We start from the raw sequence: 27,912 nt of genomic DNA, 5'->3' as shown, positions 1-27,912 counted from the left end.
CAGGCTGGGAATTGAACAGCAGCACTGCAAGTGTAGAGGAAGTGGACCACCCTAACCAGCACCATGAAATGTGACATTCTTGATAAAAATACTAACTGAGCATCCTCACTTAAATAGAAACTTCTCGAAATTTTAGGTGCCAGTAAGGGGAAGTCTTTAATCACACATTAAAATATTAAAAGACAGCTTCTTGACGCGGAGGACCTTCAGACTTGAACCTCTGCTTCAAGACGACGTTCATTACAAGACGAGCTGACTTGGCATGCAGAATCACTAAACGTGGAGGAAAAGGTAATTTAGAGTTTCAGATTTATACACATGATAGAATGCAATTTTACATTTTAAAAGCATGCAATAAAGTGAAAAGAATTAATGTAGAACTTTAGAAAAAATTAATAATTAGTAATGGTAGACTAATTCATTTTATTAATAGAAAAAACATAAACATTTTCTATTATTTGTAAAGAAATCCCATTAGGAAGTCATGACAGTACAATAGTTTGTGTTGTGACTTTACTGATCTACTGACTTGGGTTCAAATTGTCCACTTTGGGTGTTCTTCTTGTGTCCATCTCTCTGTGTGTCCCACATCTCAGTCAAGTGCAGATGATGTTGATTTCTAACTGTAAGTTGTCTTGATGTGGGTGAACATGTCCTGCGCTGGACCAGCGTCCCGTCCTGTGTTGGTTCCTGATTTGTCCCCGTTACTAACATGACTTGTTTTTGGCACCTTTTCCATTTAAAACAGACTTTCATTTAATCTAACTATTCAGTTGTCTTTGAACCCATAAGTCTCCTGTTTGTTGCACCCAGAAGCCTGTGCATGTGGTGTGTCCCATAGGTTTGTGATTCTTGATGTTTGCTTTCAGAATTTTGTGTCACCCAGTTTTCTGCCCACCTCTGCTGTCCCTCTGTTGAGTGTGTGGCAGGATCTTCTTCCTCCTCTTCAGCAGATGTCTCCTCCATTTTGATGTTTTTTTGAAGACAAATGAATTCTCTTGATTCTTGGCCATCTCCCTGGTCAGCTCTGCTCTCTTCTCCATCAACACATTCATTACTTGTTCTTGTTCACATTTTTCCACAGGCCTACTTTCCCTAATTTTACACTGAGTGTTAGACTAGAAAGTGTCCTCAGGATCTGCTCTTATTTTCTGAGCCTCCTTTTGTCCTTGACGGGATCACAAGGAGCAAATGCCTATGATGACGGAATCAGGTACAATGGGGACTAGGCCTGGTCCTAAGAAGAAAATTCTGGGGAAGTGTGGGAGAACCTGGGAGAAAACTCTGGGAAAGTGTGATGGAGCTAGAGTTGAGTTCCTGTGTCTGTGAGGTTTTAGCGCTAATCACCGTAACACCCACAAACTGCTTGAAGAAGCTCATCTTTCAACTCTCATCTTCTGTGCCCTGCATGATCTTGAAACTCATCTGAGACCCTTCATGTTATTTTTTATTTCAGGTGTCACCACACAACATGCTCCTCTTGATCTTTGTCGCCGCTGTTTCCTCCGTAGCTGGTAAGAGCCAACAAACTCCACTTCATTTTAAGACCTCCAGTTTATTCTTCTAATGTTTGCTCATCTTGTAGTTTTATGGCTGTTCAATTTTAAGTTTTTTTTTCATTTTTCATGTGCCCCTTTTTTTCTTCTTTGTACCATCCTGGCTATTTGTGTGACATGAAGATGCCCCCCCAGTCTATCATAATAACCTTCTTAATAATCTTTAGCTAGTTATATTTTGCCCTCTTGTGTCTTTTTGACCTTTTTAAAATGGCTGTTGCCATAAAGAAGAAGTAAAGTTGAGATATTTCTGCACAGCTCAGCTCCTCACACTTGTGACGCTCACTTGTGTTACTTGTCTCTCTTGCAGTCAACTTTTTGCTTTTTGCTCAACTTTTTGGTTCATTTTCTTCAAACTGATGTTTTGCAAACAAAACAGTTCAAACTTTCCAAAAAGAGCTCAACTTCCATGAGGAAGTAACGGGCCAGAAGTGGGCCCTCTGTAACACTTAGCCTGCTAAACGGTCCATCTTCGTGTTTCAAACAAGGCGACAACATTCAGCCCATCCATTCCATTTTGCTTGGAGCTCTTTGTTTATCTTACGAGTCTGCAGCACAGGAGAGAGGGCATATTCAGGGCAATACCTCCCCCCAGAACACGATAGGGCAACCCCCCTGGCTCACAGTGGGGCCGCGTGTTTGGAGCTTCAACCCTTCTGGTCCCTGTGGACCCTCCTGGACAGTTTCTGAGCCCTGTACTGCAGCACTTCTGCCACACCTGGAAGTGCTGCTGGAAGAGGATTTGGGAGCACCTGGGACACTTCTGGGTGCCGTATAAAAGGGGCCACCTCACTCCATTCTAGGAGCCAGACTCGGGAGGAGGTGGATGAAGCTTGCTGGGGGAAGAGGGGAGGAAAGAGAGAAGGAAGAAGGACTGTGCTTTGTGGGACTATGCTGTGTAGTGGGGAGCAAGGAAAAATTCTCCACCAGTGGTATAAAATGTGTGAGCTGGACACTATTGGTGTCTGCCAGTCTGAGTTGGGTCGGTTGGCTGGTGTGCCCGCTGGTCGTCCACAGCACGAGGAGTTTTTCCATTTCGGAAACTAAAAAGGGGGAAATGTTGGGCAGGAGGCTCAGCTCTGGACCACATTCAGATCAGTCGTCAGGCTGCTCAATGGTCCATCTTTGTGTAGCAAACAAGATGAGAGTATTCTGTCCATCCAATCAGATTAGGTGGCTAATAGTAATGAGTAAAGAGGAAAGTTTTCATGTGCATTTAGTTCTGACCGATACTAAAATGAATTTTTTCTTATGATTTTGCAAAAGAGAATTGTGAAATTCTCCCAAATTCACTTTTGGGTGGTTTTATGGGTGTGAGTAATATACAGTACTGGATAGATTGGCATCACGACCTGGATGGATGATGGCTCCTTGCTCAATAGGGAGGCCATAACGGGAGGACAGAGATGGAGTGACATCCAGAACTGGAATGGGAAGATACAATGGAAGGACGAAGATGGAATGTCATAGGGGCTGTTGTGGGTGTTGTTTCCTTACCAGGACATAACGCCTGCTTGGAAGAACAGAAGGTGCCTGCCAACTGGGGTTATGTGTTAAAAATAATAATAAGCACCTCTCAAGGTACCCAAGGCCATTGTACAACAATACACATAAAATCAAACAATCCAATGTACAAAGCTAGGAACAACAAAAGGCCATAATAAAAAGTCTAGATTTAAAAACAAAAAACGAGGTACATGCAGGGAACTCCGAAGGCACGGCCTTCCATAGCTGTAGCCCTGATACCCTGAAAGCCCTGCTGCCCATAGTGCGCAATCTGCATAATGGAATGGTTAATAGCAAGGACGAATAGAAGAACGAAGTGAATGTGGTGAATTATATGGACAGATTAAAGAAGACAAGTAAGGTGGAGCTAGACCACCGAGTGCCTTAAAAACTAAAAGGAGAGGTTTATATCAAATATGGAAGGGCACAAGTAGCCAATATAATTTTAGACATGTAGGATTGATCTGCTCCCAGGGTTTTAAGAGGGTAACCACTCTAGCTGCTGAATTCACATATTGTATACATACAGTAATCCCTCGCTATATCGCGCTTCGACTTTCGTGGCTTAACACTACTGCGGATTTTATATGTAAGCCTATGTAAAAATATAACACGGATTTTTCGCTTGGACAATGGGTCTTTTTACTTCTGGTACATGCTTCCTCAGTTGGTTTGCCCAGCTGATTTCATACAAGGGACGCTATTGGCGGATGGCTGAGAAGCTACCCAATCAGAGCACGCAGTTAAGTTCCTGTGTGCTGATTGGCTCAGAGACAGAGCGCCAAATTCAATTCTGCTGCATTAACCAGGAAGTCTCGTCTCACTCATTCAGCATCAACGTGTTAAAAGAGTTAACTTGTGCATTTTCTTGCATTGCATGTATTTATTGCTGGTGGCCTGTCTATCGTAATGGCTGTAACATAACATGTAACATATGTGATATCGGAGACGCTCGATATCTTATCTATAATATTGAGGTTTTACTGTATATAAACAGTGTGTTTACATACATAATTTTAACAAATCTTACCTAATATCTAAGAGAATACAAAGGGTTTGTGCTGTATAACTGTGCGGGAAATGTTTATAAGAGTGTGGGAGAGTTTATAAGGGCTTAAAATATCTAAAAATAACCATAGAAACATATGGTTTTTACTTTGCGGATTTTCACCTTTCGCCGGGCGGTTCTGGAACGTAACCCCAGCGATAGGTGAGGGATGACTGTACACATATTTTGTGAAGCGGGGATACCAAACAGGACTGTGCTGCAATAGTCAAGTCGCGAGGTGACAAAAGTAGGAATAAGCGTCTCAGTTGTAGTATCAGACAGCAATGGACGCAGCCTTGAAATCTGCTTAAGGTGGTATTATTATTAATATGAGGATCACAGGAGAGTGTAGGATCAAGGATAACACCAAGTGTTTTAACCAGTGTAGACAAGGATGCAATAAAGCTAAGGATTTTTTAGTGAGGAATTGTCTATTTTCTTTAAAGTGCCTGGAGATGCACAAATGAAAGACTCCATTTTTCACTATTTAGTCTGAGAAAGATTTCAGACAATAGTGTTTGATGTCAGCCAAAGAGGCTAATGATACAGGAGGAGGTCATGTTTGTGTAAGTCCTGTGTGTGTTGATAAATCTGTGTTTGATCGGCGTAACAGTGAAACCGTAGACTAAACCATCAAATAATGGCACCAAGAGGAAGCATATAGATGATAAAAAGCTGAGTGCTAAGAACTGATCTCTGAGGGACATCCTGGAACAAGGAAGACGGGTTAGACCTAAACCTACCGACAGAAACAAAATACCGATGGTCTTTAAAATGTAATTTAAGCCATGCAAGAGCTTTTCCAGCAATACTTAACTCCTTCTCAAGTTGAAACAAAAAAAAATTCACGATGGACCGTATCAAAAGGAGCAATAAGGTGTAAAAAGATCATTAGTGTTAAAAGACCACAATCTGCTGTGATTAGGAGATCATTAGTCACCCTGATGAGTGCCGTCTCCTGTAATAAGAGTATAAATTTAATATGTCACTGTGTTCTGTGCAAATCTATCTTAGAAATCTGCCTTTTTCTACTCACATGCACACACAGAGCCAGATTTAGCACACAGGAGTCCACCACATAGAACGGCTGGCAAACAATATAAAACAAGACAGATGGAGACAGCTGTGAAACGGGCAGTCAGACTGACGACCATTGCATGCTATTTTTGTCTGTCAAATTCAGCATGAAACTGTCTCCTCTTTTGCCTTGTTTGGAATGGCATGGTTCACCTAAGTGGGGGTCTGTACATGAAGAAAGAGTATAAAGCCTTGGCACATTGCCTGGCACACCTTTGAAGCCGACAGACGGATGGGAGATAACGTCATCTGATCCTGAAAATCCTTCCACTGCATGGCAAAAACAGCAGACTCTACACATCAGGCCCCCACTCCCGAATTGGGTTCTTGCCATTGGCTTCCTTCATTTGTTATACAGCGAAAGACTTCATTAAAGAAAGCTAAGTGATTTCTCCTATGCGACTTCTTACCGCTGTATCAATAAGATTCAGGTTATGTAACACGCCACAATTACAAAAGAACTCATTCCCAGGGAGCTAACGAGATACATCTCCGTACTGTGATTGGCCCTAAAACCAGACTGAAATTCCTCAAACAGGTCATTAGAGGCATGATGGTCTCTCAAATGGCCGCCAACAGCACATTCCACGATTTTACTAAGAAAAGGAAGGTTTCAAATTGGTCTGTAGTTTTTAAAATCCTCAGGGACAAGTCCAGGTTTTATGAGGACAGGTGTAACAACAGCCATCTTTTGGCTGGTAGGATGTGTTGAGGACACTGGTGGTAAAAGTGAGAAGAAAAGGCAAAGCAGCTTTAACCAAAAAAGAAGGCATGTCATGGGCATGGAAGAAGGTGTGGGTTCATGTGTTTAGAGACATTTCAATCTGGAAATGAGCTGGAGTGGTCAGACACAAAGAACATGTCACCATTGGGAAAATATTAGTAAGGAACCTTTCCTTATTTCTTGTTGAGTTCTCCATGGTCAGTCGTTGGCGTAGTTCTACTCTTTATCTAACACCCTTGTGTAACATTTTAAAGCTTTTCGCTGTTTTACTGGTGACTCACAAGTCCATATCCAGATGTCTACTAGCATGAATTTTATGTTACCTCTGGACACCAAATTTATGGATGAGCTAAATGCAGCTAAATCAAGGCAAAGCAAAAGTGAAATAAGAAAGTCTGGTATTTCACAAGTTGCTGCTAATGGCCAGCTGCTTCCTTGTTCTCTCCTGATTCACCAATCAATGGACTGTGCTTGACCCACTATCTCCTGTGTCTCTCTATTCAAAGCCATATTACTTTGGTCTGCAAGGCTTCTGTTTATCATCTCATAGTCACGTCCAGACTTATCTCTGTCGATACAAGGTGCTGAGAAGCTGGTCCATGATTGTCTCTCATCATGTTTCAACTACTCAAGTTTACTGTTTGTTGTTCCCTTCCCCAAAAGACCACACAGCAGTTATAAGTTGTCCAGAACTGTGGTGACAACTGCTTATCAAACCCCAGTTCTGTTTTATTTTCCGGTATGAGTGCAGCTCACATACTGTAGTCAGTCAGTAGTCAGCCATCATCACACCACGATGATAAATTTCATTCAATTGTGAATGATTGATCGCTCAAATGCAATTCCATTCCATTTCATACTTTGGTTTCTTTAATGTGAAACATATGGTACGGTGCCTTCAGTTGCTTGCTTTGCATACCAACCAATTTTATTTTAATATTTGCGTATTTACAGTTTCCTTTATTGTGGAAGTACATAGCACGCTTCTTTTGTTGGCGGTTTGTATAAAAGGTGTATATGTAAAAAATGAATAGACCTCTTCAGGCTAAGAATATTGAAAGACTCATCAGAAACTTCAAAAGACTTTGTTGGACAGTCATCTTATCCAAAGAACTTAACCATACATTGTTCTCCTCTCTTGCTTAATGAATTAGCCTGGAGTGGCCTGTTCATTTTTTACATTTAAGATGTCTCACAATGCTGTATCTGTCCTGGTGTGTATAAACACAGGGAACACCAGCCTCTGTATTACGTCTCGCCTGAAGAAGGGACCTGAGTTGCCTCGAATGCTTGCATATTGTAATCTTTTTAGTTAGCCAATAACAGGGGCCATTTTACTTGACTTCCCACTAGAGCTCACATAAACATTGATTGCTTATAACATAAGCCATATAAATAAAGCCTATTATTAAATTATTGAAGCATATATGTAGAGGAAAAGGGACATTTTTTTCTGTGTTTTATAAGTCTGAAGTCAACTAAAATCGCAGACTTGACATTTTGCTCACTTTTATGTGTTACAGATTTGAGTGACTGGAGAGTTTCTTATGAGACAAAGAAGATCTGCACAAAGGAAAGATCAACTTTGACAATAAAGTGTTCATACAGCCACCCAGAAGGTGTTACCATTGAAAAAGAAATGTGGTTTTATGGTCCTGATGAGAACAAGTCAAGTCGTGATGGAGAAACAACCGTGTATCATACAGACGCAAAGGAAGTGTCCACCAGTCACAAAGACAGAGTGAAGTTCTCTGGGGACAAAAACAAAAAGACTTGCTCTGTAGCAATCAGCAATGTAAGTAAACAGGACAGCGGCTACTACAAGTTTAGACTGGAGGGAGCTGGTGAACAAGGCCACGCGACTGGAGTGCCAGGCGTCAACGTGACAGTCACAGGTGAGATAAGAAGTGCTTGAGCTGATTTTATTAAAGATGGCACAGAGGTTAACAGCCTTAGGAGCTCAGTGTGTTTGCTGTTCTGCTGGCTTGTATGACTGAATGTGTGTGTCCTAAGATGGACGTCCTCCACCCCCAGTAGTCGCCCTCGTCTTACAACTGATGATGCCTGACGGTCTCCTGATTAAACACATCAGTATGGTTTCAGGCCATTACTCTTTAATACGTTAGCCCTATAAGTATCACTAAATTGTCTGTTCAGTGGAGAGGATTTTGTCCACCTATCCAGTAACTCACTGTGACTCTTTGTGCAGTATGTAAAAGCCATGGACATGATAAACGTCCTGCTGTCAGATTTACCAAACCATCAGATTGACAGTAGGACGTGTTTTAGTTGTCATGTCACGACAGTCTGTTTGTTTGCTCACCTCACTGTGACCATAAAGTGCACGGGACTTGACAATGTATCCTATTTCTCTCATTCTTGTTTTTCTATCCACTGTAAAGGTTTGGGGCAGCCACCCGTATGTTGTTCTTGGCTGCGAAAGGGTAAAGAAATAAGATGAGATGTGTTCTCATTGAGTTCAAAAACTCAACTGATGAAGCAGTGTTATGATGGCTGCTTTAAAGGCCAAAACCGAAATGTGACATCATCTGTGGCCGGAACCGGATGTGACGTCTTTTGTGTCACCAAAACCAGAAGTGACATCATTCATGGCGCCGGAACCGGAAGTGATGTTGTTGATGATAAATCAGGTGGTGTTTATCGTATCTGACCTGTAGAGATAACAGAAGTAGGTTTAGTGCACCCTGCCACCCCCTGGCCTGGCAGGTAATCACCTTCACTTGGTCCACTCAGCCTCCTCCTACTCGCACGTGTGTGACACCATTGACTGTGATCACTAAGCTGATTGAAACAAAACACGAGCAAACAAAAACATGAGGGCTAACCCATAACACCTTGATTTTTAGATCTGATTGAAAAAAACAGCAAAAAATGATGCAGTAACCATGAGATGTAGAATGGATTTTGTCCCAACAGCAGTTTTCTCCTGGTTAAGAAATGCACCATTTGTAATTATGGGTTCTTCTGTATTCTGAATCTGAAAGAAAAAGGTTAAAAAATAAATAAATAAAACATATAGTAGAATGGAATTAATAAACTGAGTAATTGTAACGTTTATTGTGCACATGGACGAACAACGAACAGAATTATAACGGTGGAGGGCTTTTGGTGTTCTGATTTGTGGGCAAAAGCAAAGTTTAAACAATCAAGATCACCATAAGCAGCCCACCGAAATCCAGCTATGAAAATGACAGATGGACATTGGAGTTGAATGGAGGTCATGACAGTGAAGAGACAAGTGAGGAAGAAGAAGCATCAGAGTGACGCTTAGTAATTAGAGCGGCGGACAATTAACCATACCTAGATGACCGTTCTCTCACTCTCACTGCCAATGAGCCATTTTATATCTTATTTCCCATATTTGTTACATTTGTGAATGCTACTATCCAACCATCCATTTTCTAACCCGCTGAATCCGAATACAGGGTCACGGGGGTCTGCTGGAGCCAATCCCAGCCAACACAGGGCATAAGGCAGGAACGAATCCTGGGCAGGGTGCCAACCCACCGCAGGACGCACACAAACGGGCCAATTTAGAATCGCCAATCCACCTAACCTGCATGTCTTTGGACTGTGGGAGGAAACCGGAGCGCCCGGAGGAAACCCACGCAGACACGGGAGAACATGCAAACTCCACGCAGGGAGGACCCGGGAAGCGAACCCGGGTCTCCTAACTGAGAGGCAGCAGCGCTACCACTGCGCCACCGTGCCGCCCCTGAATGCTACTAATTTACTGAAACTTGTGTGAAGAGTAACAGGAGTGTCTTGATTTGTGTCTTAACATTGTGAACTCAGACTTTATATTATGTCTGTTTTTGTGTTTTGCAGATGTGAGTGAATGGCAAGCCAAATATGACCCAAACACGATCTGTGCAGTCGAACGATCAACTGTGAGGATGAACTGTACATTATGGCTTCCAGAATGCATGACGATTGAAAAAGAAATGTGGACTTATGGTCCAGACAAAAACAAGATAGAAAATGATGGGGAAACCCTTGTATATCATACAGATAAGAGTCATGTGTCCAGCACACACAGAAACCGAGTTCAGTTCTTGGGGAATAGAAACAAGAAAACTTGCTCTGTAGAGATCAGCGATGTGCAAAGAGAGGAGAGCGGCTACTACAAGTATAAATTTGAAAGAGAAAGTTTATGGGCAGTAGTGTCGGGAGTCAATGTGACCATCACAGGTGGGTTTAGAAATGCATGTGTGGATTGTACTGAAGGTGACACTGTGGTTAAGAGCACATCTGTGTGGAGTCGCCATGTTTTCCATGCTTATTTTTTTCTGGTTTTATTCCTAAAGAGCTCTTATTACATTAACTGCTGACTGGTATGAATTAGTGTGACATGTGACTCTGTGTATCCTCAGATTGTCTCCACAAGTGGGGACTAATGTATAATGGCGTGCATGGAATTCATACTAAAACACAACAAAAACAGAAATGTGCGTATGCACAAAATAAGATGCATAAAACTGTGTGTAAGCAAAGTTCCACGCACTTCCCCTTTATAAATCTTAATCAAAGTGAATTTTAACGCACGTGCATGCGGCTACAGCTCCACCCTGACTCCTCCCAGAACTGTACCTATTTGAATTAGCAAATCAATATAATTAGCCCCTTCTGTTTGGGGTTTTGTTAAAAGACAATAGCAAAAGTATGTATAAAAAAGAATTTCAAAAATTAAGTGGTCAGATGTCAAAAAAAAAAACGTGAAAAGGCAAGTGTCTGAGTGTCGTACGGAAGTGTATTACGATATTACATTTTAAGATGTATACTTGATAAAATTTTCATGAAGAAATGCATTAAAGCATGTGTTAAACATGGGGGCACAGTGGCAGAGCAGTAATGATGAGGTGCTCCTGCCTGGCCCACAATGTTTCCTGTGACACACACGACCCTGGATGGAATAATTTATTACAGCAGTACAGTGTCTGTCAAACACATCAACCGCCAATTCCTCTCCTGTTTAATTTCTCCACGTGTCCAATCACCACACAATAAGCATCTGTAATAAATGAAAAACCAGCTGTTGGCTTAGAATGCCTGTTCTTCAAAACTTTTAAAGAACATTGAAAATACATTTGTTATAAATGTTTCGTAATGCCATCCATCTATCCATAAAGGACTGAACCAGTCCCAGCAAGCATCCAGCGCAAGGCAGGAGCAATCCCTGGATGGGGCGCTGGCATTGCTACTGCTGCACCACCACACCTGCACATGTTTAAGTATTAACAGTATGCATTATTTAAAAGAAGTGAACAAATTAACTGAAAAAATGTAATATACATACTTTAATGCATTTTGTCATTAAAATTATATCAAGTATACATTGTAGTATTCTAACTGCACACAACTCACATAAAAACTGGGAGAAATTCAGACAGACTGTTGCATGGCTGACTGGAATCCATGAATCCATGAAGATGCTGGTGGCTTTCCTAAGGAAATGTCTTCCGGTCGCTGGAAGTTGGAAGCCTCTGCTGTATCCCGATAATCCTCTGTGCTCTTGACACAGCCTGAGCAGCTGTGATGGCACACACAAATACAATGAACAAGTTAAAATACTCTGAGTGGTGCACTGAGAGTAACAACGAAAAAGGCAGCTGTGATATTTGGAATAGTTCAGCCATTCTCTACACCATTATATTGTTACAGAACATTTCATTTTATGACTATCGATGGTCCTGGGTTCATGAAGGATGTGCCAACTGTAGCTAACCTGTACCATCAGTTTGTTTTTGTTCTTTTTATTTTCTAAAGGTCTAAATGTTGAAGCAACAGCGGAAACGGTAAAAGAAAATGACACGGTAACCCTGAGGTGTAGAATGAACTGCAGTCTCACCATCGCCTGGTTCAGAAATGGACGACATTTAGATGAAGCCACTGAGGAACTTAAAATTCAGAGGGCCTCCCATGAGGATCACGGCAGTTACTCCTGTCGCGTCGGACACATTGCTTCCCCAGAAGTTCAACTGAATGTGGAGTGTAAGTGGTTTTTGGAGTGTTTTTAACATCATGAGGTGTGTAAAGTGAAAGAGGAATCAAAGATGCAACCAAAATCTGAAAATCTCTGATGATGTTGAAAATGAATCAGGCAAAGACATGAAGAAGTATAGATTAAAAAAAGAAAACACGCACATTTAGAATTTTTCCTTCATAAGACAAAAAAGTGAGTGAGTTAGACAAGACATGATGCAGATATTCCACCTTGCTTTCAGTTTTGAATAGATAATTTAATAAGATATGGATGAGGTTACCTTGATATTTAGAAGTTAAAGTCCCAGGTCAAGGCAGAGCTGCTTGTCTTTATCTGTGGTCTGTCCTTCAATTTTCTATTCCTGCTTTGTGCTCTTTGGGAGGTGACGTTCATCCTGGCAGTGGACAGCACATGTTAGGAATCAAACCTGAATGATGGATCAGAGCTTAGAAGAGAACATTGAGGGATTACTCCGTTAAAATTGAGGAAGGAGCACAGGGGGAACAGATACAGTCCATGCACAAGGCCCACCACATGGATATTAAATTGGGGCCTGGCTGGTGTGAGTCAATGTGCTACCTGACATGATGCTGTCTCATCTGCTTTATGACCAGTCAGAAAAGAAATGTCATAAAAACAGAAGTCAAATAAAACCGTTTTAAACATTGTCTGCTGTTCAACTTTACCCCTCAATAACATTCTGTGTTTTAGATGCCCCCAAAAATGTGGTCATCACAGGACAGCCCTCTTCTTATATAGAAGTAGGGACATCGGTGACTTTAAACTGCACAGCCTTGGCAAACCCATCCAGCAACTATACTTGGGTCAAGGAGAACATCAGTCAAGTCGGATCAGGAGAACAACTGCACATCAATGAGTTTAACAGGAGTCACACCGGATCTTATCACTGTGAAGCCATCAACATCTATGGGATGTCAAAGTCTGCAGCTGTCAACCTGATGATAAACGGTAAGCATCCTCCATATTTACCAATCTAACTTCTTCTTGTCCCTGACTTTGCACAGGATTCCTTCAGGCACTTTGACTTTTCAGATTGACGTGGAAAGACATGGTGTCTTGACAAATCAGACATAAAAGTTACAACCATCGTCATAAAGTCATCTCTCGGACTCTTGATGACAAGATTTTTGTATATAATTAGGTGCTCCTGTAAAAAGCTTTGGCTATAGCTTGATCCCCATCTAATGCTTTTTTCTGAAGGTCTGAATCATTAATGTTTCCTTCTCCATAACCACAACCTCCATGTATTCCTTCATTCCCTCTCAGCCATGAAATTTCAAATCTGCTCCAACAATGAATGGGGTATTTCAGTCTTCTTCTTCTTTCGGCTGCTCTCGTTAGGGTCACCAAAGCAGATCATCTTGTTCCATATCTCCCTGTCCTTGTCATCTTGCTCTGTCATACCCATCACCTGCATGTCCTCTCTCACCACATCCATAAACCTCCTCTTAGGTCTTCCTCTTCTTCTCTTGCCTGGCAGCTCTATCCTTAGCACCCTTCTCTCATTATACTCAGCCTCTCTCCTCTGCACATGTCCGAACCAACACAATCTCTCCTGCTGACACCCGTCTGTCACAAATCACTTCTGACCCTCTTCTCCACCCACTCCACCCTGCCTGCACTCTCTTTTTCACTTCGCTTCCACAATCCCTGTTACTCTGTACTGTTGATCCCAAGTACTTAAACTCATCCACCTTTGCCAACTCAACTCCCTGCATCCCCACCATTTCACTGACCTTCCTCTCATTTTCATCATAACCTCCATATTTTCTCAAAATTTGTCCTTCTCCTATCACTTGCCTGAGTTGCATAACCTGACACGATGTTAGTAATCTCGTACTAAAGTCACAAGTATAGCGCATCTTTATGTGAAAACAGCAGTGTCGGAATTAGGGTAGGGTAGGATCGTGAACGTGACTGAGAGAATGAAACTGAATAATAAAAAACCAAAGCTAACCTTTACAAGTATCATACATTTACACCAGCTGTTACAGACTGAAATCAAATGTATGTTTTTATTCTAAAATAGTAAGAATACGAGCAGTTCACTTCTCAAAACGGACTCGCTGGCGATCAAACCCATGAAGTTTTGATTACTAGTCAACAGTTGATACCATTGCGCCATCGAAGCAGTCGTAGTAAAAGCGTGTCAATGTCGCACCCTAACGCGTGTTCTTTTTCTGCAGTTATATTCTTGAATAAAATCGCACTTGTTCTGTTATATTTGTACCTTTTGTGAAAGTGTTTCTTTGATATTTGAACTTCAGGCTTCACACATTATACACTTCATGTCTATATTTTGTCAATTATTACTAAAACATGAAAAACATTTCTGTTTTAACGATGTGTTTACATAGATCGTTGTAGACACCGAACAAACATGAAATGCATGAGTTCCAAATAACGATATAGTATTTATAAAAGGTTTATTTTGCTTGACTTCTCACTCTACACAACTCCAAGCAACTGACACGCAGGTAAACAGACTTGAGCTGAGAAAATTGTGCGCTGCTGGGGGATGTGATAGCAGACTGCTTGCTGCTTATCGACACATTTAAAGGACAAAAGACGCTGATGGAGCGGTGAGAAGCGATTTAAGGTGGGACAGATCTACAAGTTTTTTCGTAGGCTCTGGTAATTCTAGTGTTAAAAGTTCAAATTCACGATAAATGACCTCAAAATAGCATAAAACAATGTGTTCACATTACTGATCCCCATTTTTCTGAATTTTCAAAAAAAGTAAACTTTGAGCCTTCATACACCAACAGGGGGTGGACCCTTGTGGTCAGTTGATTTGGCCTGCACATGTTAACTGGTCCTTCTGATCATTTTTGCTGAAGACACCTATTTGTTTACTCTTTATCAAAATATGGTACAAAGGTGGCCTAAAGATCAGGGGCCTCATGTATAACGCCGTGTGTAGAACTCGCACTATAACATGGCGTAAGCACAAAAGCCGAAATGTGCTTACGCACAGAAAAATCCAGATGCAGGAATCTGTGCGCATCAACTTCCACGTTCTTCCGTTACATAAATCCCGATCAGCGTGAAAACTAACGCTCGTGCACGCGCATTATGTAACGCCCCAAATCCTCCCAGAATTACGCCTATTTGAATATGCAAATCAATATAAATCGCCCTTAAGCGCAGCCTTCTGTGAAAAGACAATGGGAAAAGCACGGGGAAAATATAAGAATTTCAGCGAATACCAAGTGGAGGCAAAGGAAAAACATACAATTTGTTCAAATAAACCGTGGTATAATCAACAAAAGGAAGCTGATCGAGTGACATAGCGTGTTGGAGAAACTTGAAAGCTCACATTCACAAAATCGCACAGTGCCGGAAATAAAAAAGAAGTCACATATCAAAGTCGCCGTGAAAAGAAGAGTTGTAAGCCCACTGTCTGAGTGTCATATGAAAGATTATTAGGGTACAGAGAAAAAAGGCACACGGTGGGGAAAAAGCACGAAATGTCAACTTTAATCTCGAATTTTCCACTTTAATCACGTAGTTTATTTTGTCATTTAGTAGAACATTATAAACTTCATCTTAAAATCGTTTAATTAACCAGTTTCTCAAATCACATTGTAATTAAAGTAGCACGTTAAATGCTTTGTTTTGTATTTGATCTTCTATGTGCTCTGTGTGTGTGAATCACTACTTGCTTCTTAAACCGGCTCACTTCCTCCAACTAGACACAGAGTCCATTACATTCGTGATATTACAGTTCTCTGAATAACTAAAATACTGAGATGTATACGTGATGTCATTTTCATGATGATAGGAGCTAAAGCACGTTATTAAACATGTGTTTCATGAGCCTCGTGCTCATGACAAGCATTTATCTTTTGTCAAAATTTGTCGCGCTTTTAGCTGTGTTGTTATTTTCTCTTTCTGTTTTATATTCAATATATATTGGCGTAGCCGTCACTGCAGTCCTTGCTTTTCTTTCCCCAAGTAACCGATCGCCACACAATCAGCTCTGTAATAGACGTTAAGCCATCTGTAAGCTTAGCGCCGATTCTTCAAAACGTTTAAAGAACATTGAAATATCTTCGTAGTACATGTTTAATTATTCTATCCTTCACGACACTCCCAGTGAAGAATATAGATTATTTAAATGAAGTTAAAGTTTTATGTGTATAATTTAACAAACATATTTTGCTGCATTTCACCTTAAAAATGATATCGTCATCATATGTAAATACGCGCTTTATAAAGTGGCCCAGGTTGTGAGATATTATAACTGTAGTGCAAGTTTACAGTGGGGTGATTGTACTTATAAGTACAAACCGTTCTACAAGTTGCAATTAATTGAGTGCATTTAAAGTTCTTGGGATTAAACTGTTTCTGAACCGCGAGGTCCGTACAGGAAAGGCTTTAAAACGTTTTGCAGTGGCTGAGACAGCGTGTCCTTGAAGCTGTATACCGATAATTCTCTTTCCGATCAGCTGCTGCTGTGATTCACACTCAGATACAGTGATATAAATACTCCGAGTCGTGCAGTGAGAGTAATATGGAAAAAGATGATCCGCTGTGGCAACTCCTAACGGGAGGAGCTGAAAGAAGAAGAAGAAGAAGAAGAAGGAGAAGTGAGAGCAGTTATGGTATTTGGAATACTATGGCTGTTCCCTGGACCATTATATTGTTACAAGTTAATTACAATCAGATGTGTTACACTAATAAACAATATGCGGTTAGTTTCTGTGTATTTATAAAGCCGCGTCATGAAAATAATGAGTAATCACACAAGAACAGTACCATTGCTTTGACGCTGGGTGCCGCCAGTCTGCAAAACCGAGCGGAGAACTTGCATCGACAAGGCATGAGGTACCGTGGAAAAGTGCGTGGCTTTACGCCAAGTGTAGGTTTTATACATCGCGATTTGAAAGTGGAAAAGTTCTTACGCAACATTTCTGTGCGTACGCACCGTTTATACATGAGGCCCCAGAAGTTTTTTGGGTCTAGAAGGCCAAAAATGGATGCAGGGTTGACATTTTGCATTACTAGACATCAGGTTGAGTCCAAAAATTTATCATATGTGGGAATTTTCTTGGTCTGGTGAGTCAGGAAGTGCCAGACAAAGAAAAAAAAATGAAGTGATTTCAGTTCTTATGAATAGAAAGATGAAGTGAACTGATTGGCTGGGCTTTAACACATGTGAAAAGGCAAACGGCTCAAGAAAAAGGGTCTGGGGCACACGAAGGCAAACCCCATATATTGGAGAACACAAAAAATATAAAAGAAAATGTGCAGTACAACGCAATGGTGAGGCTTCATCAATTCTCAGACTGGTCTATCTAAGATGGTGTAATTTCCCCTTATGTGGAATTCTGGGAGGAAGAGGTGGGTCCAGGTTGTCTGGCCCTGGAAGTGACGTCAGAGTGGGAGAGGCGTCAATCTTCCTTTCTGCAGTGCAGTGAGTCATGAGGCTGCTCCCCAAGCACACGTGTGTGACACATTCTACAAGAAAAATGGACATTTGGGCCAATGAGGGCAAAGGGGAGGAGCTTAATACATTGTAGCCACCCTTACCCTGCATGTTCCTGTATGCATTGACAGAAAAACTCCATTTAGTGATGTGTTACAATTTAAATTTGAATCATTTAATTTCCTATTTTAAATGTGAATTGTGACGTGTGTAACTAATAGAAGAGCCAAAGGGTCATTTGATTTCTCTTTTTCTTTTCCAGAGATCATGCTCATGAATTATGTCTTATATGGCTCACTGAGTGTTGTTATTCTATCAGCATGTGCTTTGCAAGTTTTCATCTTCCTACGGTAAGGTGTTCTTTGGTTAAATTTACAGTTACTATTAACAGTTACTAAATAAAATGGATAACTAATTTAAATGTGTACTGGGAAATTGATTTGCCTTGTCAAATTAGCTTCATTGATTTACACTTACCTTAAGATGTGTTCTTTATTTAAATAGACACAAGAGGGCAGTAAGAAGTTGGAGCAAATATAAAAAAGTTAGAAAATATACAACCGACATAACATTAAGGAGCGTTCAGGGACTTAGTAGACTGAACTCAGAGCTGGAGAGTTTGTAACGTTTATTCACTTGTTTACTTCATCATGAAAGCAGCTCTTGCAGTTTGGTTTCTTTTTTCAGCCTTTAATTATTCTGTGTTGTTTGCCTGGGTGTCTGCTCTGCTCATGTTTAATTGTCATTAATAAGACACAACAAAGGGGGGAAACTGCACAGAGAAAGGGCAAAATACTGTAGAATGAAATCAACAAAAGAGATTTAAGCATTTAAATCTCTGGCAAGAGCAGAAATAGAGTGAACCTCGGTTCACGACCATAATTTGTTCCAAAACTCTGGTTGTAAACCGATTTGGTCGTGAACCGAAGTAATTTCCCCCACAGGATTGTATGTAAATACAATTAATCCGTTCCAGACCGTACGAACTGTATGTAAATATATTTTTCTTAAAGACTTTTAAGCACAAATATAGTTAATTATACCATAGAATGCACACTCTAATAGTAAACTAAATGTAAAAACACTGAATAACACTGAGACAGAGAAAACTAACACTGCAAGAGTTTGCACTGTAGCGCTACGAACCACTCGCTAAAAACACTTTTTTAATGAGTTTTAAGCACAGGGAAAAAAATGAACATTTGAAAAATCCGTAATTTAATAAATCACCAAGAAAAGTAACATTGCAACAATGCACACTATGAACCGATCGCTGTAAACAGAAGTGAAGTGGAGGTTAAAATCCAATAGAAAAAAGTCATCATTAAATACAACGAGGTTAAAACAATTCTCAGATCTGTCTCTTTAAAAACAAGCCTTATGCGTCCAGCCGTCTCTCTCGCTCTCTCACACGTGTGTGTTGCGTATGTGTGTGTGTGTGTGTGTCGTGCTTTCTCTTGATCGCTTTCTCTCTCGCTCGCTCGTTGTACAGGGAGATACTGAACACGTGCGAAAATCATCGGCGCACACAAACCGAAAGGGAAACTGGCTTGTTCGTATATCGAGTGTGTGGTCGTGAACAGAGTTTGGTGAACTTTTTGGTCGTAAACCGATTTGTACGTATTCCGAGATGTTCGTGAATCGAGGTTACACTGTATTTCTAAATGTCTTATAAATGAAAAAATCATGCTGCTGTGCTTTTATGAATGTAAAATAAAAGAAAAAAATACCCGCTAATTAAATGAGAGCAGTGTTATCGGGTGTTGTCACTGATTAGGAATCTGCTGGGAACAAAAACCTGCATCCACAGGGGGTCCCCAGGACTGAGTTTGGGAAGCACTGGCCTGGATCAATCATAATAAAGAGTCCACCAATCCCTTCTCTGAATGCACTTTTTCACAGGGTGGAGGTGAGTCGCATTGCAGCAGTGGGCACTAGGGCAGGACACAAACTGATGCCAGTCCGTAGCAAAGCACACTCACTCACACTGTGCCACACACACATTTTTTCTGTATATGAGGGCATAACTGAGTGACCAGAGAAGGCACACATAGAACCTTGACACAGTCTGGTCCAGGATTTGAACAGCGCTCCTTGAAGTGTAAGGTAACGAGAACACAGAAAACAGTAAGTTCTGCACAAATATTAGGACGCTTTTCTTCACATAGAGAACCAAGTAGCGTAGTGGACAGTAGGACTTTAGGGATGTTCAAAACTGGACTTGATGTTATTTTGGAGAAATGAAGTGGACAGGACTGGCAAGTTTTGTTGGGTTGAATGGCCTGTCCTTGTCTAAATCCTTCTGTTGTTCTTTATTTTGCCTTTAACAATATCTTGTGCTAGGAATTGCTTAGTTTTTGCATACCCCTTGGGGTCAGAGCACAGGGTCAGCCATTGTACAGAACCCCTGGAGTAAGTGCAGGTTAAGGGTCTTGCTCAAGGGCCCAGCAGAGTAGGATCTCTTTTGGCTGTAATGGGGATTCGAACCGACAACCTTACGGATACCAGCACAGATCCTTAGCCTAAGTCATCTAAATCCTTCTAATGTTCTAATCATTGAGACATAAGGAATACAAGAGTATTTAATGTCACTTTGTATGGCTTATAATTGGGCATATTCCTCAAAGTACTGAATAATGACACTTCAACATCTCCTTGATGTGTGGCATCTCCTCTTAAATCTCGCCAGTTTAATAAAACTCATCCTAACCTCAGGCCAGCTGTTCAGTGTCTGAAAGCCTGGCACACTAAAGGTGAACTCATGAACAGAGTCTGACTTTGATGGCCAGTATGCTCAGTCCTGACCGTCCATGGGCTTACATCCTGGGGCCTCATGTATAACGCTGTGCGTAGAACTCACACTATAACATGACGGAAGCACAAAAGCGCAAATGTTCCTATGCACAAAAAAATCCAGATGCATAAATCTGTGCGAACGCCAACTTCCATGTTCTTCCGCTACATAAATCCCGGTCAGCGTGAAAAGTAACGGACGTACACACGTCTGCTGCCTCACCCCAACTCCTCCCAGAATTACGCCTCTTTGAATATGCAAATCAATATAAATAGCCCTTAAGCTCAGAGTTCTGTGAAAAGGCAATGGCAAAAGCGGGGGGAGGGGAGAAAAAGAAGAATTTTAGCGAATACCAAGTGGAGGCAAAGAAAAAAATGACTATTTGTTGGTTTAAACAGTGGAATAAACAACAAAAGGAAGTTGGTCGAGTGAAATAGCGTGTCGGAGAAACTCGAAAGCTCAAGTTCACAAAGTCGCACAGTGCCCGTAATAAAAAAGAAGTTGTCAGATATCAAAGTTGCCATGAAAAGGCGAGTCTGAGTGTCATATGAAAGCTTCATAGGGTACAGAGAAAATAAAATAGGCACACAGTGAGGAAAAAGCACGAAATGTCAACTTCAATCTCGACATTTCCACTTTAATCACGTAGTTTATTTTGTCATTAAAGTAGAACATCATAAACTTCATCTTAAAATTGTTTAATTAACCAGTTTCTCAAATCCCATCGTAATTAAAGTAGCACAATAAATGCTTTGTTTTGTATTAGATCTTCTATGTGCTCTATGTCTGTAAATCACTACTTGCTTCTTAAACCGGCTTACTCTTCCTCTGACAGGACACAGAATCCATTACATTTGTGATATCACAGCTCTCTGAATAATTAAAATACTGAGATGTATACGTGATATCATATTCATGATGATAGGAGTTAAAGCGTGTTATTAAACATAGGGACACAGTGGCACAGTGATTGTTCATGTCTCACGCAGGATGCCTGCTGCACCATGCGTGACCTTCGACTTAATACTTTATTACAGAAATTCTGTCTCTCTGTCTCAACGTAATAACTTTCAATTCCTGCCCTTCCTTTTCTATCCCCAACTACCCAGTCTCCACACAATCAGCTCTGTAATAGACGTTAAGTCCTCTGTAAGCTTAGAACGCCGATTCTTCAAAACTTTTAAGGAACATTGAAATATCTTCATAGTACGTGTTTAATTATTCTCTCCGTCTATCCTTTCCTTGTCATGCCAGCACAGACAAGAATACAGCGCGAGGCAGGAACAATCTGTGAACGGAGCACCAGCTCCTCACTAGCGCTGCGACACCGTGTCCTCACATGTTTAATCTTTAACAATATAGATTATTTAAATGAAGTTATCTGTATAATATAATAAACATATTTTGCTGCATTTCATCTTAAAAATGATATCATCATCATACGTAAATACGTGCCTTAAAAGGTGGCTCAGGTTGTGTCATATTATAACTGTATCGCAAGTTTACAGTGAGGTGATTGTACTTATAAGTCCAGGAAGTTCTACAAGAAGCACTTGATTGACTGATTGAGTGAGTTTAGAGTTCTTGGGATGAAACTGTTTGGGAACCGCGAGGTCCGTACAGGAAAGGCTCTGATATGTTTGACTTATGTGGGAAGTTCAATCAACAGCATGGCTGAGGCAGCGTGTGCTTGATGCTGTATCCCGATAATTCTCTTTCTGATCAGCTGCTGTAGAGCTGTGATTCCACTCTCAGATACAGTGATATAAATACTCCGAGTGATGCAGTGAGAGTAACATGGAAAAAGATGATCTGCTGTGGCAAACCCTAACGGGAGCAGCTGAAAGAAGAAGAAGAAGGAGAAGTGAGAGTAACAACGTTAAAACAGCTATGGTATTTGGAATACTTTGGCTATCACCTGGACCATTATATTGTTACAGGGTAATTACAATCAGATGCATTAAACTAATAAACAATATGCAGTTAATTTCAGTTTATTTATAAAGCCACATCATGGATGTTGATCTAAAAAAGAAAGGGTAACCACGCAGGAACAAAAGCACTGCTTTGACGCTGGGTGCCACCAGTTTGCAAAACCAAGCGGAGAACTTGCATACGCCAGGGTATGAGCTACTGTGGAAATGTGTGTGGCTTTACACCAAGTTTAGGTTTTTTACATCGCGATTTGAGCGTGGAAACGTTTGTACGCAACATTTCTGTGCATACGCACCGCTTATACATGAGGCCCCTGGTCTTTTGGCCCCACTACATTAAGCTCATACACCATATGCTCACCTTCCTGTTTTCATCTTGCTTGTCTCCAGCAGACCACCACAGGTTGTCACATTTGTGTTTCCTCTTTGTCCTCCCACAAGTAACTTTAAGTTAGTTTAAAATTGGAGAATCTGGTCAAATTGCTTCTGAAGTTTATACTTATCAACTATTGTGTCAAGTGTGAAATACAGACATTTCTTCAGTTTTTAAACACATTTTTTATTTTTGCTTTCAGATTCACAGAGGAGTCAAAGTGACCTTTCATAAAGCCTTACAAATCTCTTTTCTCTCTGTATTTTGTGGAAAAATTAACTGTGCTTTACATAACGACGTAGTATAGTGAGCAGCGTCTGCTTGAAAACTTTCATGAAAGGAGAAAGGACTGACTGGCTGCTGGTCATTCAGTGGGTCATTGATGAGCTGGCTTGATTGTGGTGGACCCCCACTCCTTATCACATCAAGCAGCTCTTACAGTGTCTGCTGTAACTTACTAAACCTTCACTGCCCTTCATTTTGTTTGACAGGAAAAGAGCCCAGAAGACAAATCAGCAAAATGGAGTCGGAAAAATGGTAAGGGCTTATATTTATTGCCTTTGACCTGCACAAACATGGGGATGACATGCAAGCTGCATTTTAAACATTTGGCTCCTTACAATTTAAGGGTCCATGGACTGGTACCCATCCTCTGGTGGTGCCTATCTCATGCTAAATTCTCCTGACTGTTTAATGAACCAGAAGGAAATCAAGTGAGCTTGAAAACACAGAGGGGGATCACATATGTGCGTGGACTTATTATTTTACAACATTTATCGTCAGACCTCTAAAGTCGCTCACTGAAATGTCCAGTATGTCTACACACAAAGCAGAAGGTCGGCAGAAGATCTGATATTTCAGGTTGTTTTTCTCTCTCTGCCTCACATTAGTCCCTCATTTCAAGTTTCATATCCATGTCTGCTTCCCAATTAGAATGTTATTTTATCTTACCAAACTATAATATAGCAGAAAAAAGAAAGTGTGCTCCCATTAGAGTTCCGATTTCACCTATTCAGACATTGACATTTCAAGCTTTTTTTTCCACTGTGTCCCTATTTTTTTTTCTTACTCGGTACCCTAATACGTTTCCATAGGACACTCAGACGGTGGGCTACGACTTATGTATCGGACCACTTCTTATTTATTTCAGGCTCTGTGCGACTTTCTGAACTTGAACTTTCAATCGACATCTTTTTGTTGTTTTTTCAACTGCTTAAACCAACAAATAGTATGTTTATCCATTCTTCCACATGGCATTCACTGAAATTTTTCTTTTTTCCCTTGCTTTTGCCATTGTCTTTTCACAGAATGCTGAACTTAAGGGAATATTTATATTAATTTGCATATTCAAAGAGGCATAATTCTGGGAGGAGTCTGGGAGGGGCAGCAGGCGTGTGCACAAGCGTTACATTTCACCCTGACCAGGATTTATGTAGCAAAAGTTTTGTTCATCTGAATTTTGTTGTGCGTATGCACATTTCGACTTTTCTCCGTATGCCATGTTTTAGTGCAAATTCTACGCATGTAGTTATACATGAGACCCCTGGTGTATTCTAGATCTATTCTGGCAATTTTGCTGAATAACGCAGATACCTTCTTGGTTTACAGGTTATTTTTGTGTGTAACATATGAAATAATCTGTTCCTTTAAAAATGCCTTCAGAGTATTCCTGCTGAGACCACAGAGAACGTATTTGTCTTTTAAAAATAATCAATTTTCTGGATATGACTTCTGTGAAGTTCTCATCAGCTAAAGATGGGGTTCAGATGCCAGCTACGAGATGAGTGTGTCGAGCACAGTGATTTAAGCTCCATTATCAGAGGGACATAGTCAGAGATAACAATAATGTTGTACTTGCAAGATTTGATAAAGGGCAAAAAAAATATTGTCTATGAGGAAATAATCAATTCTTGAGTAGCAATGACATACTTGTGAGAAAAATCTTAACTCTAAGGTTAGAATTTAAAAACCTCCATGGGTCTGATGAGTTATGATCCATAACGCATTTCGCAGTATTAGATGTTACCACCACTGTAACTAATATATCTACCCAGGTCTGGATTTAAAATACAATTAAAATCCCCAGCAACTATAATTTTATGAGCGTTCACATTAGGAATAGATACAAATATATTTTGGATGAAATCTCTATCATTCACTTAAGGTGCATAGGTATTTATCAAAATCACATTAGTATTAAACAGATTGCCCATCGCCATGACATATAGCCCTTCAGGGTCAGATATTACGTCTGGCACTACAAAGGGAATAGTTATGAGTATTAAAATTCCCACACCTCTAGGGTTTTTTTTTTTGTAACTGAATCTGGGGCCTCATGTATAACGCCGTGCGTAGAATTCACACTATAACATGGCGTAAGCACAAAAGCCGAAATTGTGCTTAGGCACAGAAAAATCCAGATGCAGGAATCTGTGCATTCGCCAACTTCCACGTTCTTCCGTGACATAAATCCCGGTCAGCGTGAAAACTAATGCACGTGCACGCGTCTTCTGTCTCACCCCAATTCCTCCCAGAGTTACACCTCTTTGAATATGCATATCAATATAAATAGCCGTTACGCTCAGCGTTCTGTGAAGACAAGGGGAAAATATAAGAATTTCAGCGAATACCAAGTGGAGGCAAAGAAAAACGTACTATTTGTTGGTTTAAACAGTGATATAAACAACAAAAGGAAGCCGATCGACTGACATAACGTGTTGGAGAAACTCGAAAGCTCAAGTTCACAAATTCGCAGAGTACCCGAAATAAAAAAGACGTTGTCACATATCAAAGTCGCTGTGAAAAGGCGAGTCGTAGCCCACCATCTGAGTGTCATATGAAAGCATATTAGGGTACAGAGAAAAAGAAGGCACACAGTAGGAAAAAAGCATGAAATGTCAACTTCAATCTCGAAATTTCCACTTTAATTACGTAGTTTATTTTGTCATTAAAGTAGAACATCATAAACTTCATCTTAAAATCGTTTAATTAACCAGTTTCTCAAATCACATCGTAATTAAGTAGCACGTTAAATGCTTTGTTTTGTATTTGATCTTCGATGTGCTCTATGTGTGTGAATCACTACGTGCTTCTGCTTTATCTTTCTCTGTCAGGACACAGAATCCATTACACTCATTTCTATCTATCTGTCTATCGATATTACAGCTCTCTGAATAATTAAAATACTGATATGTATATGTGATATCTTTTTCATGATAATAGGAGTTAAAGCATGTTATTAAACTGGGGAACACGGTGCGTGATTGTGCGCAACCTTCGATGAAATTATTGTAGCAGTCCTGTCTCTTTCAAACATACTAACCTCCAATTCCTGTCCTTACTTTTCTTTCTCCAAACACAATCAGCTCAGTAATAGACGTTAAGCCATCTGTAAGCTTACAACGACGATTCTTGAAAACTTTTAAGGAACATTGGACTATCTTTGTAGTACGTGTTTAATTATTCTATCCGTCTATCCTTCCAGTGTTGCGTCAGCCCCAGTAAGAATACAGCACAAGGTAGGATCAATCTGTGAACTACTTAGCGCTGCGGAACCGTGTCCTCACATGTTTAATTATTAACAGATTAGTTAAATGAAGTTAAAGTTTTATCTATACAATATAATCAACATATTTTGCTCCATTCATTTTGTTCATTGTCATTGATGAGAACATTCACAGTGATGCTGTTCATGAACTTGATGATGCTGTTGTCCTCATCTTTTGCTACACAGTCCTAGGCGAATAGGCTGTACAGCAATGGGCTGAGGCAGCAGCCTTGTGAGACCCTGATGTTGAGAGGAGATATTTTTGTCAGTCCTCACTGATTGGGGTCCATTAGTCAGGAAGGTTAAACACCCAGCCAAAGATGGATTTACTCAGACCAAGGAATGTGAGCTTTAGCACCAGGCTGGAGGGCAAAATGATGTTGAAGGCAAAAATGCAGTTATAATTATGGAAAGGAAATGATGCAATGTGTTGTGATTTTTTCAACTTTTACTTGTTTGCTTCTTTTCTCACTACAGACTGAAGGTGTGAACAGCTTTGAAGATCAAACTTATGCATCTCTGGACCTGACAGCAGTCTCATCAGATTATGACACAATCATACCAAAGAAACGATCAAATACTGTCTTATAAATAACTTTAGTTTTAAGAAGGTAGAAATATAATAAAACATCAATTAAGGAAAAGATAACATCCTATTCTCAGATTCAGTGTTCAAGGATCCAGGGTTTCAGGAGACAATCCCAGTATCCCCAGGCACAACCAGGAGCCAACCCTGGATGGTGTGTTGGCCCATCACAGGTCTCACTCACTCACTCACTCACTCAGACTCACAAGAGGCCATCTTAGAGTGACCAGAACATGTTTGAGATGGAGAATCAAAACTCGAGTACTGAGAGCAAATCAAAAACAGTAACAGGAGAATGTGCAAACTCCACAGAGACAACACTCAAGCATGGGTTTCAAAGCTTGGAAGATAAATCTGCTGAACAACAGTGCTAAACGCAGTGTCATCAGGTAAATTAAACCAAATTCTGATTTGAAAGTCCTAGCATTTTCTGACTGTGTGATATATTGTGACATCTCTACTCATATTTGCGTGTAACTGAAAGATCCTAAAGCTGTAAATTGAAGCTCAGCTCCATTTCTGTTCATCGCATATTTAACACACACTGGAGTCGATGGACAAACAGAGCAGCTGTGCTGTTTGTGTCTCTTCATTTGCTCTTTTTCATGAACAGGCACTCTAATAGGACACAAACCACCACAAAAAGTCTGTCCTTTCAGTCTGACTCTTCAATAACCACATCAGATGCACCATCGATGGACACAAACATCTCGACACATTTCAGTGTGTTTCTGAGGGCACCTCTCCTGTGTCACTAAGGCACTCTGTACTACTTCTTTACAGCGTATTAACGATGGAGATGATGCGATAAAATGACATTAACTTTTTAACTGTAGCATTACACATAAGGAGTTCCTGTTTAATGATGAAATGTTTGCCAAAGACTTTTAATCTATCTAATTATTTTTGTTACTGTTAGATCAATGAAGATGTTGGGTGTTTTATGGATTATACTATTTATCTGCATGTTGATTGGTGCAAACTAATATATTCTTAATTGTTTTCTGCTAGTTATCCTGACTTTATAAACTAAATGCTCTTACCAGTCGTACTCAGACTTCTATATTAAACAGAGCTGTCCATATGATGGAATCCCTCAGGTGTTTGTTGTAATAAAGAGCATCCATCTTGGAAACATTCAAATGGTGATCTTGACTGCTATTTAAATGGATTTCCGGTACACACAGCACGACAATGAAGTAACCTTGAATGTGAAGGCAGAGCATGGCATCGTCAAGGCAAAAGCTAAAGAGGAAATAATAAATGTATTTTTTAAGCTCCTAAATGTTGAAAATTTCCCAAAATCACCAC

At 40.4% G+C, this 27,912-nt stretch overlaps 1 protein-coding gene across 1 annotated transcript; it reads left to right on the top strand.

The window, feature by feature from the left end:
* Nucleotides 1-226: 226 nt before the first annotated feature.
* Nucleotides 227-27,501, top strand: LOC120541042 (B-cell receptor CD22-like). Its single transcript, XM_039772305.1, has 9 exons — nt 227-291; nt 1,457-1,514; nt 7,435-7,806; nt 9,761-10,123; nt 11,699-11,923; nt 12,627-12,884; nt 17,630-17,717; nt 22,960-23,005; nt 26,493-27,501. Exons 2-9 carry the CDS (start codon nt 1,472-1,474, stop codon nt 26,604-26,606), a joined length of 1,509 nt encoding a protein of 502 aa, XP_039628239.1. The 5' UTR covers nt 227-291; nt 1,457-1,471; the 3' UTR covers nt 26,607-27,501.
* The last annotated feature ends 411 nt before the right edge of the window (nt 27,502-27,912 follow it).

Source organism: Polypterus senegalus, chromosome 12, assembly GCF_016835505.1.
Source record: "Polypterus senegalus isolate Bchr_013 chromosome 12, ASM1683550v1, whole genome shotgun sequence".
In the NCBI taxonomy this organism is placed as follows: domain Eukaryota; kingdom Metazoa; phylum Chordata; class Cladistia; order Polypteriformes; family Polypteridae; genus Polypterus; species Polypterus senegalus.
Note: the sequence above shows the minus strand (reverse complement) of the source record. Positions and strands in the feature narration are given on the sequence as shown.